General features: G+C 41.3%; 1 protein-coding gene and 1 long non-coding RNA gene across 5 annotated transcripts in view; one reads left to right on the top strand and one right to left on the bottom strand.

Annotated features, from left to right (window-relative positions):
* The window catches only part of LOC116013338 (TOM1-like protein 5), a 15,636-nt gene extending 3,278 nt beyond the window's left edge, over nucleotides 1-12,358 (top strand). For all 4 annotated transcript variants that reach the window (XM_031253029.1, XM_031253028.1, XM_031253031.1 and 1 more), the window contains 8 exons: nucleotides 1,915-1,993; nucleotides 2,131-2,229; nucleotides 2,312-2,425; nucleotides 3,306-3,466; nucleotides 4,692-4,767; nucleotides 4,911-4,996; nucleotides 11,068-11,226; nucleotides 11,612-12,358. In XM_031253029.1, coding sequence (XP_031108889.1) covers nucleotides 1,915-1,993; nucleotides 2,131-2,229; nucleotides 2,312-2,425; nucleotides 3,306-3,466; nucleotides 4,692-4,767; nucleotides 4,911-4,996; nucleotides 11,068-11,226; nucleotides 11,612-11,939 — 1,102 coding nt within the window. In that variant the 3' untranslated portion in view covers nucleotides 11,940-12,358. The remainder of the gene's footprint in view (nucleotides 1-1,914; nucleotides 1,994-2,130; nucleotides 2,230-2,311; nucleotides 2,426-3,305; nucleotides 3,467-4,691; nucleotides 4,768-4,910; nucleotides 4,997-11,067; nucleotides 11,227-11,611) is intronic.
* Nucleotides 23-1,150, bottom strand: LOC116013339. The gene is made up of 3 exons (XR_004097237.1): nucleotides 691-1,150; nucleotides 455-553; nucleotides 23-373 (listed from the first exon to the last, which is right to left on the bottom strand). It is a non-coding gene; the product is annotated as an uncharacterized LOC116013339 (long non-coding RNA).
* Nucleotides 12,359-16,952: the final 4,594 nt, after the last annotated feature.

The raw sequence follows: 16,952 nt of genomic DNA, 5'->3' as shown, positions 1-16,952 counted from the left end.
TCACTTCGCTTCTTTTAAATTCTTTCTCCTACACAATTTTCAATCAACTTCACAAAAGCCTCATTTATCTTTAGTGATAATGTAGCTATTATCAGTCAGCTTCAATTATCAGGTACTTTTTTGTCTTAATCTCCAGAATCAATGACAAAATTACAAGTACCTGGAGCCTAATTAACAAAATGGAGTTGATGATGCAAAATTCATTTCTAAAAGACCCACCACTATCCCATAACATAAAAAAGAACAAAAAGGTACCTACCACCAACTCGTAGTATGCAGAATAGTATTGAGGATACCTCCCAGAAGCCCCACCAACAGATGTCTGTGCAGCATCTAGAAGAAGAAATACTTTCTCTCTTACAGGTATATCTGACTATAGAAAGAAAATAAAAATAAAAATTAACATTTAATGAAATGATTAAATGAGAAAGAATTACGATTATGAGATATAAACCTTTTTCTTTACTATCTTTACAAGAACTGGGAGAATTCCAGTCTCTACAACCTGCTTGTGAACAGAATCTCCTATATTGTTCAGTAGCATCTCCAGCAACTGCAAAATTAAACAACCACCCAAATACCCCTTACCCACAAATATAACTACTCTTTTAGTGTTTCCAAACTAAAAGGACAATAAATTAAAGCCAGTGAGGTTGAAAACTTAATTTTGACCAAACAAAAGTTGCTTACTGTTACTGCAAATAGCTGAGCTGTTGGATTTTTACTTCCCAAGCGCTTTTTTATAGCTTTAACAACATCTTTAGCTTGCCTGAAGAAAAATAAAAGCAGCTTAAGTTTCGTAGCTCAGTAATTCAAGAAACAATGAAGACCCAGGTTGAGTGTCTTGCATTTAGCTAACCAGTAAATCCTTTTGACAAAATATTATGATATTAGAGTTTATGACATTTGTCAATAAAACTGGTGCTACTTTACAGAATTAAAATATTTGAGATTTTGCATAAGTAATATAATTATGATCAACACTGAACTGATAACTGAAAGTCAACAAATTTAATGTTATATAATAGAACTAAAATATTTGAGACTTTATAAAGCAATATATTGTCCTTGAGGACCAGATAAGTGACAGTGAATATTATTAATAATATAGAAAATTTTCACTGGCACACATCCTCAAGAAGCCGAAAGAAAATTCCTCCAAATCCCATTTTGAGACAAGTGTTAGTTCAAGGAAGAAGCTCCGTTACCCTGAAGATGGAAATGCATCTTGCAAACTCTAAAGTCAACCCTTCAATTTCTCCATGCAACGGGGGGGGGGGGGGGGGGGGGGGGGGGGGGGGGGGGGGGGGGGGGGGGGGGGGGGGGGGGGGGGGGGGGGGGGGGGGGGGGGGGGGGGGGGGGGGGGGGGGGGGGGGGGGGGGGGGGGGGGGGGGGGGGGGGGGGGGGGGGGGGGGTTGCATGGAGAAATTGAAGGGTTGACTTTAGAGTTTGCAAGATGCATTTCCATCTTCAGGGTAACGGAGCTTCTTCCTTGAACTAACACTTGTCTCAAAATGGGATTTGGAGGAATTTTCTTTCGGCTTCTTGAGGATGTGTGCCAGTGAAAATTTTCTATATTATTAATAATATTCACTGTCACTTATCTGGTCCTCAAGGACAATATATTGCTTTATAAAGTCTCAAATATTTTAGTTCTATTATATAACATTAAATTTGTTGACTTTCAGTTATCAGTTCAGTGTTGATCATAATTATATTACTTATGCAAAATCTCAAATATTTTAATTCTGTAAAGTAGCACCAGTTTTATTGACAAATGTCATAAACTCTAATATCATAATATTTTGTCAAAAGGATTTACTGGTTAGCTAAATGCAAGACACTCAACCTGGGTCTTCATTGTTTCTTGAATTACTGAGCTACGAAACTTAAGCTGCTTTTATTTTTCTTCAGGCAAGCTAAAGATGTTGTTAAAGCTATAAAAAAGCGCTTGGGAAGTAAAAATCCAACAGCTCAGCTATTTGCAGTAACAGTAAGCAACTTTTGTTTGGTCAAAATTAAGTTTTCAACCTCACTGGCTTTAATTTATTGTCCTTTTAGTTTGGAAACACTAAAAGAGTAGTTATATTTGTGGGTAAGGGGTATTTGGGTGGTTGTTTAATTTTGCAGTTGCTGGAGATGCTACTGAACAATATAGGAGATTCTGTTCACAAGCAGGTTGTAGAGACTGGAATTCTCCCAGTTCTTGTAAAGATAGTAAAGAAAAAGGTTTATATCTCATAATCGTAATTCTTTCTCATTTAATCATTTCATTAAATGTTAATTTTTTATTTTTATTTTCTTTCTATAGTCAGATATACCTGTAAGAGAGAAAGTATTTCTTCTTCTAGATGCTGCACAGACATCTGTTGGTGGGGCTTCTGGGAGGTATCCTCAATACTATTCTGCATACTACGAGTTGGTGGTAGGTACCTTTTTGTTCTTTTTTATGTTATGGGATAGTGGTGGGTCTTTTAGAAATGAATTTTGCATCATCAACTCCATTTTGTTAATTAGGCTCCAGGTACTTGTAATTTTGTCATTGATTCTGGAGATTAAGACAAAAAAGTACCTGATAATTGAAGCTGACTGATAATAGCTACATTATCACTAAAGATAAATGAGGCTTTTGTGAAGTTGATTGAAAATTGTGTAGGAGAAAGAATTTAAAAGAAGCGAAGTGAAAGAGAGAAACTGCAACTATAAAGAGTCAGGAGAGTTAAGCCTGTCTCTATTTATGTACTCAATATGTAGATATTGCAAAGGTATTTCTAGGTCAAAATGTATACCTCATTACCTCTCATCATTTAATATTTCTGTTGTACTTGCTAACATTGGTAAGGTTCTCTATTGTTTCCAAAAAATCAAAATGATATGGTTAAAACAAACTATGTTAAATATTTTAGTATTGGAAATTTCAAACAATTTAGATGAATTTTAGTAAGATCAAAGGAATGTGCATTTTGACATTGGAAAACAAGGGATAGTAAGAACGGGTATCTTGTTCTTGCAATTCTATTTAGTTGCTGTTATAGTGTTATGTTTTTTTTTTTTTTGGTGATGAGTTATCCTCCTCTTTTGGACGAAAGACTAATATGACAGTGTTTCTCATGATGTTTTTTAGTTGTATTCCTTTTTTATAATTCTTCGTTATTCTTGAATAAAAAATTTGCAAGCTACATTGATCTGTAATATTTTCACAGATGTGACTTGAAATGTTTTACAAGCATTGTGTACAATTTTTTTTTTTTAAATTTTTTTATGGCTGCGAAATTTGAATGTCAAAATAATACTTGATATTTCAGAATGCAGGAGTAAAATTTCCTCAAAGACCTCATGTCATCCCAAAAGAGCATCCAATATCTTCCAATGATAATAAGAATAACCCTTGTGTCGATGAGTTGGCCGCTTCTCACTGTGGAAAGAATGCACAGCAACCAGAGACTGAAAAAGTTCCAGATTCTAGGTATTATTCGTTTCATTTCCCATTAACAAGGAAAGAGAAATAATAAAGTCAGCATGCCTTGTTTCTTATAACCCCAATGAATAAATGACAATTACAGTTTCTGGAGAAAGATAAGGTATTTAATTTTAGAATATCAAGCTGCATCTCCTCCATTTGGTCTGCTTTTCTTAAATGGAAATCAAAGATGTAGTTCCTACCCCTTTTAAATTTCTTTTCCTGCTCAATAGTGGGCTTGCTATTAATTTTCTTGATTTTATGTATTCAATAGAGAACATTCTTAATGACCCTAGTAAAGAACATTCTTAAAGAATATTCTTCACGCGATGCCTTCACTCCACTTCCTCCTCTTCTGCTCTTACGCATCTTCCTCCAGTCTCTCCGAGATCATCGCTGGCGTTTCTTCTTCGCAGCCTCCACCCACCGGAAAGTCGCTGGCTACGCAGCGACATGCGTAACATCCATCGACGTCCGATCAATGATTTGAGCATCAGGGCCTGACCGCAGAGAGGGGACGATTCCATCCCTGCCCTCCGATCCTGGATTCGACGGTTGGATTGCCGGCAAAGACACCATGGACGAAGCTCGTCCGAATTACGAGAAATCGCAGTTGGCCCCAACCTTCATTCTGACAATGGCGATTAGTCAGAGGTTGCTGGATGAAGGCTTCAGAAGGCCGCAAAGGAGGATCGCCTCCGAAGAAAGTACGTAGCCCCTCCGTTTGAGACCGCCGGAAGTATGGCCGCCAGCGCAAGAAATTATGGCCGAAGGAAGTTTTACGAAGAAAGTAGCGATTAATGTTTGAATTTCTCATATCACTGCCTTTTTCTTTTCTTTTGTTTTCAAACAATTTTACAGTGCATTTTATTTATTCTTTTGCTTTCTAATATTGGTAGTTGCTTGCAAATGTTTAATTATAAGTAAAATGTTTATTTATATAATTTTGTTCATTTTCTGGAAAACGAACCAAACAAACTAAGACTGTTTTCTGATATGCAACCAAACACCGGAAATGAAAACGTTTTCTGGAAAATAACTCATTTTCCAGAAGTCATTTTCCTGGTTTCCAAACACACCCTAAGTACAAAGAACATTAGAATCTTAGGCTGATTGCGACTGGACTAAAAGGTCCTTGGCAACTTTATGACATTTAAATCTGGCGAAAAGGGAAAGACCTTGATATATGATCTTAGTTTCACAATAATGAGAAGAGTTTGTATTTATGCAGTATTCTGCAGAAAGCCAGTGCTGCACTTGAAGTCTTAAGGGAAGTCATTGATGCTGTTGATATTCAACATCTTGAGGTATGTTGGTCACATTGTATCCTATTTTTTCATGTGACCATACACACAAATATTCATGTGAGAGTGCATTTTTTTTTTTTTTCTGAGTTTGAAACATATGATAAGAATAACTAGTTTTGACAGTAATATTTTTTCATTTTAAGGGAGCAAGGGATGAGTTCACACTTGATCTTGTGGAACAATGTTCATTTCAGAAGCAAAGAGTTATGCATCTTGCAATGACTTCTCGGTAATAATTTCTAACTGTATACCTATCCAAAAAGAGAAAAAGAAAAACAGTGACTGCAACTTGTATTCTTGTGATGAATAATATTTGATAATTAAGCATCATTCTTTCTCTGTCATTATATCGACACCATATATCTTTTTACAAGCAGAGTGTTGAGCATTCTGTTGTGGGCTCGGGGTCTTGAGAATGCGTCACTGGGCGATGTGCGGGGGGAATGGGTGCTTTGGAACCTCTCCTACCTATGATTGCTATTGATAACACAAAGATTAGAAAAGAAAGTTGAAGAAGTTTTGGAGTTCTTCCTCTCCCAATTATCATTAACTCAATTCTCAGAAAATGCTTGATGAAAACAACTCTAAATCCTAAGCTTTAAATAATAAAAAGAGCAACAGTCATAAACGGTAACTTGCAAAGAAATAGGATCCTAACAGAAAAGAATTCAAAAATATTACTGATAAATAGTCTGCTAAACTGATCATGGAGTTGCCTTGCGTCGTTGATATGTTCTTCCAACGAATGCATCATCACACCCCTCCAAGTCCAAAAGCTTGTCCTCAAGCTTGAAGGCTGGGAAAAGTAATCGGAAGTTATTCAAGTGTTCCCACGAGGCGTCTTCAGCAGCTGCGCCGACCCAATGGACCAAAACCTCCTTAACACCGCGATTTAACCGAGACTTAGTCACGGAATGTGGTTGTAATAAAACCCGTCCATCGTGTAATGGGGGAAGTACAGGCTCGGAGGTCGGGGGGGTACCCTGGAATTGCTTTAGTAAAGAGACATGGAAAACATTGTGAATCCGGCTCGAAGACGGAAGCGCTAGCTGGTAAGCAACGTCCCCCACACGTTTAGTGACGCAGAAGGGACCAAAAAACTTCGGTGATAGCTTGTGGAATACTCGACGGTTGACGGAGAGTTGACGGTAAGGATGGAGGCGAAGCCAAACCCATTGACCGACGGAGAACTCAACATGTCGATGAGTCTTGTTATAATACTTAGCCATACGCGACTGAGCAGCATGGAGATGATCACGAGCTAACTGCAACAACGTATCGCGATCCTGAAGCGCAACATCGACAACGTCAAGCTTGGATGCCACCGGCTCATAGGATAAAAGACGCGGAGGGTCACGATCGTAGACAACGCGGAACGGGGTTGTCCGGAGTGCCGAGTGATAGGATGTGTTGTAGCAGTATTCAGCCCAGGGAAGGCAATCAACCCACTTTCGCGGGCAATCCCCTACCAAACAACGCATGTATATTGCAATTGTGCGGTTAGTGACCTCAGTTTGGCCATCCGACTGCGGGTGATAAGACGAGGAAAACGACAAGGTGGTTCCGCTGAGGCGAAACAGTTCCTTCCAAAAGGAACTCGTGAAAGTCACGTCCCTATCATTGACAATGGTTTCCGGTATGCCATGAAGCTTGACCACGTTGGCGAAAAACACGCTCGCAACTGAAGCCGCTGTGTAGGGGTGGCTGATGGGAATGAAGTGCGCCGACTTGGAGAGACGGTCGACCACGGAGAGAATGACCGATTTGTTGCGGACCTTCGGCAAGCCTTCAATGAAGTCGATTGAAATGTCGTTCCAGATAACAGAAGGAATCGGCAATGGCTGGAGGAGACCGGCGGGGTGTAAGTTCTCCCATTTGCAGCGTTGACACGTGGGGCAGTGCCTCACGAACTCGCGAATAGCCCGTCGCATTCCGGTCCAGAAAAACTCACGGGAAACGCGAAAAATCGTCTTCTGAGCGCCCTCGTGCGTAGCGTCGTGAAATCCTGAAATTATAACCGGAATTAGCGTGGAATTTGGAAGAACAAAAAGCCTACCTTTGTAACGGATCAATCCGTCATCCAATGTCCAATTCGGGCCCTCGGAACCATCCTGAATTTTACCCATCAAGGTGCGGGCGGTGTCGGAAGCGGCAAGATCCCGACGGAGGGAATCCAGGAACGGAGAAACCGGGGCTGACAGTGCCATGAGCGTGCAAGAGTCTTCATCCCGACGAGATAACGCGTCCGCCACGGTATTGAGATTACCCGCGCGAAATTCGACTTCGAAGTCATACCCCAAGAGTTTACTGATCCAATGGTGTTGGGGCGACGTCGTGAGGCGTTGTTGTAGCAAGAATTTCAGGCTATAGTGATCAGTTCGCACGGTGAAATGGCGACCCCATAAATAGTGCCTCCAATGGCGAATTGCCTGTGATAGGCCAATTAACTCCTGCTCATAAGACGCTAGTTTCTGATGTCGAGCGGCGAGTTGTCGACTGAAGAAGGCCACCGGGTGATTGTCTTGGTGCAGAACTGCACCGACTCCGACACCCGACGCGTCACACTCGACGACGAACGATTTTGAAAAGTCCGGCAGTTGCAACACCGGGGCCGTGGTAAGAGCAATTTTGAGTTTCTGAAAGGCCTCAGAAGCTGCGTCTGTCCACAGGAAGCTGTGTTTCCGGAGTAGAGAAGTTAAGGGAGCAGCAATCAAACCAAAATCCTTTATAAACTTGCGGTAGAATCCCGCGAGGCCCAGAAAACCCTGGAGCCCCTTTACGGATTGGGGTTGTGGCCAATCTAACACTGTCTGGACCTTGGTTAGATCCATCGAAACACCTTCCGCATTTATAATGTGGCCGAGATAACAAACCTTTTCCTCACCGAAAGAACATTTAGACCGCTTGATTAATAAATGATGTTGGCGTAAAAGGTCAAAAACCGTCCTCACGTGAGAAATGTGTTCCGCCCAAGACCTGCTATAAATCAAAATATCGTCAAAAAAGACCAAAACAAACTTACGAAGGACCGAGTGAAAAACCTCGTTCATCAGTGCCTGGAAGGTAGATGGTGCGTTGCAAAGGCCGAAGGGCATCACCAGGAACTCGAAATGCCCGTGATGTGTCCTGAAAGTCGTTTTCTCGATGTCATTGGCATGCATCCGAATTTGGTGGTAGTCGGAGCGTAAATCCAGTTTCGTGAAGAAACGGGATCCGTGTAATTCGTCCAGCAATTCGTCAATTACAGGAATAGGGAACTTGTCCTTCACAGTTGTGGCGTTCAGTTCGCGGTAGTCAATACAAAAACGCCAAGTGCGGTCTTGCTTGAGCACCAACAACACCGGGGACGAATACGGCAAACGGCTGGGCCGAATAATGCCAAAGGCCAACATGGACTCACATTGGCGCTCGATTTCATCTTTTTGCGCCTGGGGATAGCGATAGGGCCGCACGGCCACGGGGTCCGCGCCCGTAACCAACGTAATGCGGTGATCGCACTGGCGCTTGGGCGGCAGTGCCGTGGGTTCCTGAAAGAGATCAGAGAAATCAGTCAGGAGGTGCTCCAAGGCATTAGAAACGCTCACTTGGGGCTGTATGGCATGCAATAATTGACCGGGGGAAACTTGGTCCCCTTGCCACGTTACTGGCCGGCCACCATACGTAAAGGTCATAGTTAAAGCAGTAAAATCCCACAGAATCGCACCCAAAGTGCGAAGCCAATGCACCCCTAATACAATTTCGAACCCTACTAACGGAATTACAAATAAATTAACAGGGAAATAATTTGAGTCTTTCTGTAGCTGGATATCCTCGCAAATTCCAAGTCCCGTGACTCTTTCACCATTTGCCACCGCCACCTGTAAAAACGGATAGCTGCGAATAATTAACCCTAATCTCGTAGCCGTTGCAGAGTCCACAAAGTTGTGGGTACTTCCAGAATCAATTAAAGCTGTGATGGGTTTATTATTTAAAAGCAGGTTCACACGCATAGTGTTGCCATTTCCAGTGCCCGTAATCGCGTGGAGTGAGATCTCTGGGCGCTCCAAATCAGTCTGGTCCAATTGGTCAGGAACGAAGAAATCCTCATTCGCAGAAGGAGGTGCGGCGTCGTCAATTACCAACAAGAACAGGTGTCTGCAATTGTGCGCTGGAGTCCATCGTTCGTCGCAGTGGAAGCAGAGCCCACTGGCTCGTCGCCGCTGGTACTCACTCCGGGGAAGGCGACGCTCCGGGGGTTGGTTGCCGGACGAGACCGCGCCTCCCGAACGAGGAACGGAGGTCGCCGGCCTGGGGGCCGCGACTGGGCGGCTACCGGCCGAACTCGCGAAAGAGGTCGCCGGCGCACGTGTCTGGCCTGGTCGCGGTACGTGGGCTGCGGACTGGTGCGACTGGTGCGGCTGGTGCGCCGCGGACTGGTGCGACTGGTGCGAACCACCTGCGAAGGGAACGGGGAAAAACGAAGGGTCAGCGGCGTACGGGTGCGAAAACCAGTGCTGCTTGCGCGAGGAAGACCGGGCAATATTCATCGCTACATCCAGGTTGGGAGGATGCATATTTTCCACGTCGATTCGCAACCACTCGTCAAGGCCTGCAGTGTATAGATCGACCTCCTGGTCTTGGCGAATCGTTGTGGTGAGGCCGAGAATTTCCTGAAACTCGTCGGTGTACTCCTCCACTAGTCGGCCATTCTGACGGACGTTGGTGAGCATGCCAAGGGCGTTTCCCCGGAGACCCGGTCCGAAGCGAAGGTAGCATCGCTGCTTGAAGTGCCGCCACGAGATGGCCGGATCTTCCAACTCCAGGCGAAGGTGCCATGTTTGCGCCACACTGGTAAGATGAAACGCAGCCAAGCTCACAAACTCCCTGGCCGGGGTGTTCTGTGCCTTAAAGAATTGCTCGCAACGATGGAGCCAGGCCGACGGATCCTCACGCCCATCAAAGCGTGGGAACTCCAATCGGGCGAACTTCGGCGCTGTCGCGGCAGGGACGTCCGACGGCCTTGTTGCCTGCGCCTCCTCGGCCGGAGGACGACTCCCGTGCTGGCTGCCGGAGTCGTCAGTTGCTGGTCCTTTTCTGGCTAGCAGCTGCCGGAACATCTGATCTCGCCCTGCTCTGTCTGCATAGCCGTGACAGCAGCTTGGAGGGCCTGGACAGATTCAGCTGAGGCGTACTCGCCCATGACGTCAGGCTTTGATACCAAATTTGTTGTGGGCTCGGGGTCTTGAGAACGCGTCACTGGGCGATGTGCGGGGGGAATGGGTGCTTTGGAACCTCTCCTACCTATGATTGCTATTGATAACACAAAGATTAGAAAAGAAAGTTGAAGAAGTTTTGGAGTTCTTCCTCTCCCAATTATCATTAACTCAATTCTCAGAAAATGCTTGATGAAAACAACTCTAAATCCTAAGCTTTAAATAATAAAAAGAGCAACAGTCATAAACGGTAACTTGCAAAGAAATAGGATCCTAACAGAAAAGAATTTAAAAATATTACTGATAAATAGTCTGCTAAACTGATCATGGAGTTGCCTTGTGTCGTTGATATGTTCTTCCAACGAATGCATCACATTCACACATATTTGAGCCCAATAATCTAGTTTTAGATTAGACAAAATAAAGTTCAAGTGAACTTAATTTGCTTGAAATAATTTTAAAAGTTAAATGCTTTTTGCAAAACCTAATAAGCATAAATATTTTGTTTTAATGGATAGGAAATGTATGATCTAACTTTTGATTTTAGTGACAAACTGACAAAAAGTGAAGCTAAAGTCAAATCCTTAAAACACTATGCTTCTATTTGCCAGCAACTTGGCAGGGACTTTGAATTGCTTCTATTTCACATATACGAAAGTGTATGTATACACACACATACACACACACGTTGAGGATCATATGAGAACCATGCCTTAGGTGAGAACTGCATGAGTGCACACAATTTACTAAACGAATGCAAGGACAATTTACCCTAGGATCTCCACCAACACCCAGGTAGCCTGAGAGTAGTTGTGTGCATTCATGTAGTAGATTGTGTGCACTCATGCAACAGCTAGCAGGTTCTCACCTAAGGCATGGTTTTCATATGAACGCAAGCCTATATATATAATATAGATGGAAACAGTTACTCATTCTATTCTACTTGAAGATATAGATGATGTTGCAAGCCAGATCTTTTCTTGTGGTTAGATGTTTATGACCAAAGTAGGAAGTTAATCTAAAGAAATAGCATTCCAACAGTAATCTTGAGAAGCAATTGTTCTTAATTCCTGTTGTGCTAATCTGCATAGCAACCTTTACTCTCCAGGGATGATGGTGTTGTTTCTAAAGCAATTGAACTTAATGAGCAGCTTGATAGAGTTCTTTCAAGGCATGATGCACTTGTAGCTGGTAGCCCAATGTCAATTTCAATTCCTGCTGGCCATGAGCAATCAGAGGAGGAGGAGGCCGAGCAGCTTTTTAGAAGGTATGCTTCTAGAATCTGCTGCTAAGATGCACACTGACATCACATAACTGCTACACACATCTCTAAATATGCTGATTTTACATGCTACAAGAAATAAATATGTGAGTAAATAATTGTGAATTGTAGTTACTGCCTATTCCTGACCTCTAAATTGTAAACTCAGTTTCCTTTCAGTGCCACGGAAATCTATTTCTGCTGGCCATGTGTTCTTTTTATGCACTGTTTCTTACTTATAGTTGCTCGTATTTGGCTGTGGAGTTTAAATCAACGTGTTCCTCCTTGAGGAAAGAAACAGTGATATTTAAATTTATGACCACAAAAAGGCCTAGTACAGCCAATGGTTATGTGAATAAATTTAATTCTCATTTTAGCTCAAATTTTGCAGAATGCGAAAAGGAAAAGCTCGTATACAACCTGAAGATGAAGACTGCCACATAGATAGACCTATGGGATTGCTTGGATCATCTGTTCCTGGAAATATGCTTCACCGTCCACTCATAAGGCCAGTGTCTTTAGAGCAGAAACAAGAAAATGATATGGGGAAGGCAGCCGTTACAATTCCACCACCGCCTGCCAAGCATGCTGAGAGGGAGAAATTCTTTCAGGAAATCAAATTGGATGGCTCTACTCTAACAAGGCACGTGAGGGGCCTTTCCTTGCACAGTCGCAATGCCAGCAGCTCCGGAAGTGGCAGCATAGATTTTAGTAACTGAGTGCTGGCTGTGTGCTTCAAATTATGGATTTATGTGATTCTGATTAGAGGCTGGATGGGGGTGGCGGGATTGGCGATTGGAACATGATCCTTGATATGGAGTTAGATTAATGTTGTGCCTATAGCTAAACATCTTTTCAATATTTTTTTTTGGGGCTTGTGGGTCGGCATTGTAAATTGAAATAGGCTTCCCAACTGGTTTGAAGGAGATTGAAGAGAGGATGTGGAGTGGAGTAGTGTTTGTTTTTGCCTTGATTTTGGCCTCATATATTGTGTTGTGTTGGGCTGTTGGCTTTCTGAACCTTGTGTATTTCAACTGCTTTTTCTGAGGCTGTAGCAAGTGTTATCTGATACCATATTTTGCTGTATCAAAATCAATGCAAACTAAAATTGGAGACCATACAATGATTTGCTTCTTTATACTCCGTATTTGATTAGCGTTTAACCGTGGGATTCACGGATTATAATTTATTTTGAATAAATTTATTAATTATGAATTTACAATGTCTAATAATTTAAAAATATTTGAAATATTATATGGAGTATGATATTATGACCTTTGATAATATATATATATATATATATATATATATATATATATATATATATATATATATATATATATATATATATATATAAAAGCTAAGAAAGTCTTAGGTAAAAAATAGGGTTTAATTTCATCCATTAATTCAGTCTTGATCAAAGATAAGAATGAAACTATTTAAAAGAAAAAAATGCGGTGACATTATAGTAATTTTAAGTTAATTTTTTTGGTCTTTCAGAGCATTTTTTCTCTTTTTGCAGAGTACAATGTTGTGCCTTACAGAGCACACTAATGTGCCTTTAGCACATTAGTTTTCTTCCAATGCACATTGTTGACCTTTAGAACACATTGTTGAGCCTTCTAGAGCATATTGTTGTGCCTTCGAAGCGCATGTTTTGCCTTTGAGTACACATTGTTGAATCTTCTAGAGCACATTGTTGAGCCTTCGAAGTGCATATTGTTGAGCCTTGGACTAAGCATTGTTGAGTCTTCTAGAGCACATTGTTGAGTCTTTCATAGCACATTGTTAAGCCTTACAGAGCACATTGTTTAGCTTTCTAGAGGTGGTGAATTGTGATTTTACGTATTTTGATAATTCCTAATGACTGACATACAATCTTCCTCAACTCAAACGCTATTGAAAAACATGCAAACCCTAAACGATAGATCTATCAGAAAATTCAACAAAACAAAGTAAAGTGCGAAAATGTAAATGACAGAATGTAAACTGAGACAGATATTGGTTACCCAGTTCAATACAACTTGTATCTACATCTGTGTGATGACCATCAGTGCATCCAATCCACTATCTCCAACACCAATTGTACAGAAGGTAAGAGATGATACAATCTCACCCAAGTGATCCCCACAAGGTAAGTACCCGACTGTCCAAAGATATAGCAAATTGTCGAAGTTGGAGGTTCGTGCAGCAAAAGTCCAAGAAATCCCTTCTTGGAGAGCCGCATTGCTACTGTCCGATTCGCTGACTCACTCTACGTTGTACCACAGTTGCATGGTCTTTATGTCCACAATTAAGCATCAGTGAATATCTTCTCAAGTTCTTCTTAGATCTTTAGAACTTAGGTCTTGAGAAGATGTGTTTATTAGAGTAAGTCTTTGTAAAACTTAGGGAGAGAATATTTGTTATTCAAGTTAGAATTGCTTCGTCATTCTCTATCAATTCATGAATCAGCTCCCTTTATATACTCTGATATACTAGGCAGACTAGGTAATCTTAGTTTGAATGTCCAAGTAGTAGATTACCGTCATACCCTTCGAGGTGTCCAAAGAGTAGGGACTTTCTTGTAATGTCACCTCTTGTGTCGTAACTGCTCTGCCAGATCAGCATGGATAAGTCGGTGAAGTCCAACATATAGATTCTGGACGCTCTGCGTGGTGTTTGATCGATCGGGTCTTCACTCTTAACACTGACAGACACAAACCTAAAACCTGTCTAATTTGCCAAAATACAAGTTTGGGGTTTAGACTTAAAACACTATCAAACTCCCCTTTTGGCTATTATTTGAAAAAACAATTCAATAATGATGAAAACAAATACATTGCCAAAATAGCAGTTACCAAAACATAGAAAGTCCATACCAAAAGGACATACAGTTTAATACCAAAATAAAATACAGACCATAGGCTATGCACAACTGACAATTTAGTGCAAGGTCTGTAAACAAGTAACCTACAGAGTAACAGAGCAAAACACAAACTTTCAAAATGTTACTCCCCATAAATCCCAAAGCTACTACCCCTTTTTGCTAAAGAATAGACAAAGTAAACTTCAAACTGCTGGAGTAAATCCTTCACTCTCGGTTGTGGGAGTATCAGCTTCAGCTTCAGAGAGACTCAGGCGAAGAAGAACAGTGGCTAGCTTAGTGCGAGCAACTTCGAGTTGATGATTAATAATGCGGCTCACTGTCTCAAGCGCGACCACCTGATTTTAACTATCTTGGACTGCCTCAGGTCTTTGACATAGGGAGTGATCGGTTCATCATCAATGTCTGGCATTGGTGTATCATATGCTGGAAGTACTGGCTAAACATCTTTGACATGCTTTCCACCAAGAAGTCTTTCATCAACCTTGTATAGTGGTGTGAACCGGATAATCTCGTGACTTAGAGGAGTTAAGCCCTGTGGCAGTAAGGATTCCATAAATCATATTGGGATAGGGAAACCTAACCTTATGTTCTCTGGGATGTATAAACGTCAAGACGTGCTCATAAATACTTCGACTAAGATTGAACTTCTTCTTGGTACCAATCCTCAACAGAAAGGCTGCCATGTCCTTAGAGATTGTATAATGATGTGCTGAGGGAATCCAGTTGTAGGTAGAGATTTGGTGTAGGATCACAAACTTGGAACTTAGATCAGCACTATACGGAACATCAGATTTAATTGACGGTCACTAGGTTGTAATACCACCAGTCAAAATTTTTGCAACTAGATCCAGTATGTGACTTCATCGTCCACAGTGCAATCTCTTCCATATTAGTTGTTTATCACATTAGGGCTAAAGTTATACCACTTTCCCCAAATAAAAACCTCGAAGAGCTTCTTACTGGCTGGGTCATTGACTGTGTCTATTAGGTTGCAATAGAACTCACAGGTAAGAAGCTTAGAATGAGGACTAACATCCTCAACTGTACTCATAAGACCTACTTCCTGGAGTAGTGGTGTGATATCACAAACAGAATTCAGCTGATTGATGTCAACACTTCTTTGCACAATTAGTTCTCTTTTTAACATTGAGGCCCGTTTTTCATCTTCTTCATCTTTTACCATCACCGGAAGATATTTAGCAGATTTAGATGTATATGAGACTTCAGGAGTGACACTCCTTTTTCGTGCTGTCTCAGCCTTCTTAGATTTTGGAGGTGGTGGAGGAGCAATTACTGGCCTTTCCCTTAGTTGCAGATCGCAACTGCTTGAAAAATTTGTTGAATAGGAGGGTTAGTTTCAGTTTCACTAAACATAAAGGTCTTTCTCTTCTTATCAGAACAAGGGATAAGGGTTGACTTAGAGGCTGGATCGATAAATCTTTCCGGTTGTCATTTGCGCTTAGACTGTTTGGTTCCTTTCACTTGTGAACTAGAAATAGAGGTGGTAGATTGAGGTAGGCTTGACTCAGGTAGTATCACAGGGTTTTTTGACAGAATTGACTCTAGATCTCTGACTTTGAATATATTAGAGTTCAAGGGTTGAGAATTGGTTGGAAGGAACGATAAAGGGGCATCAAAAGCTAAATGCATTTGTGGAGCTGCTGGGCCAATTTCAACGAAGCTTGGGATCATTCACTTTATATGATGAGGAAATTCAACTCATACGGTGGGAAATTTACTCATTTCCATTTGATCTAGGCAAGTGTGATTCGAAGACGAATCTTCTCGAAGGGTGAGGGAAGGATGAGGACACGACTAGAGCAATTTAAAAGATCATTATGTTGGTCCAAATATATGAAGGAGAATGTCCTAGAATTTCCATGGAACCTAATTATCATTGAAACATAATTAAAACCTATTTATTTTAGTGAATTAAAATGTATTTATGTTGATTTTTTTTTTGAAAACTATTTATGTTGAATTTAATATGTGCAATTTTGTTTTCTTTATTTTTATGTTACATGTATAGGTGATGGATGTCATTCATTACTTTAGCTTGTAAATATTCTTATAAAAAGGAGGCTAAAACATCATCTTTGGGGTAGAATTTTTTAGATTGAATCAAAATAAAATGTTAAGACGTTTTTCTTGTCTCTCTTGTGTCTTGAGGGGTGTTTTTCTAGGCTTATCAAAATAATAACCAATCTTGTGGTGCCATCCATTACTTATCACCTAAGACCAAGGTGTGGCGGAAATATCCGTATAAAAGAAACAAAAAAAATCCCCTATCCGGCCACTACATCAACCAAATTCCATCTCCTACACCCCAAATTACAGTTTTAGTTCTTGCTGTTTTGGTGAGCAAAAGATCGGGCATTTGGAGGATTCTTTCGCAAATCAAGACTCAAGTTCACGCCAGGGGAATTCACATCACATTGGTTATACCTAACCCTAATCCCTGAGGACGATCTTAAACAAATTTATTTTTGTTTGTTCCGCAATACACTATCTTGCACTACAATCATCCGACTCAAGTGAAATGACGCAGGTCTGCTTCTAGGTAACCAATGCCAATTTTCCTCTAGGGGACCGGTGGTCAAAACGAGGATCCTAATAGTCTACTAGTTCATCATTGGGGGACCAGTGTTGATCCGATGCCGCGGGACTAGTGGTCAGAACACGTTGTAGAGGCTGATCACTCAAGGAGAAATTTTTGAGGTAAAGTTCACAAGACTTTGTAGCATCTCACAAGCGACGCCAATGTTGGTTTTATGACTTTTGGACAATCAACGACTAGCCAACACAACCATTAAAATAACAAGTATAAAGAGAAATTTAGAATGAATATTTCGTATTACTGAGA

This window comes from Ipomoea triloba, chromosome 3 (assembly GCF_003576645.1).
Source record: "Ipomoea triloba cultivar NCNSP0323 chromosome 3, ASM357664v1".
NCBI classification, from domain to species: Eukaryota; Viridiplantae; Streptophyta; class Magnoliopsida; order Solanales; family Convolvulaceae; genus Ipomoea; species Ipomoea triloba.
Note: the sequence above shows the minus strand (reverse complement) of the source record. Positions and strands in the feature narration are given on the sequence as shown.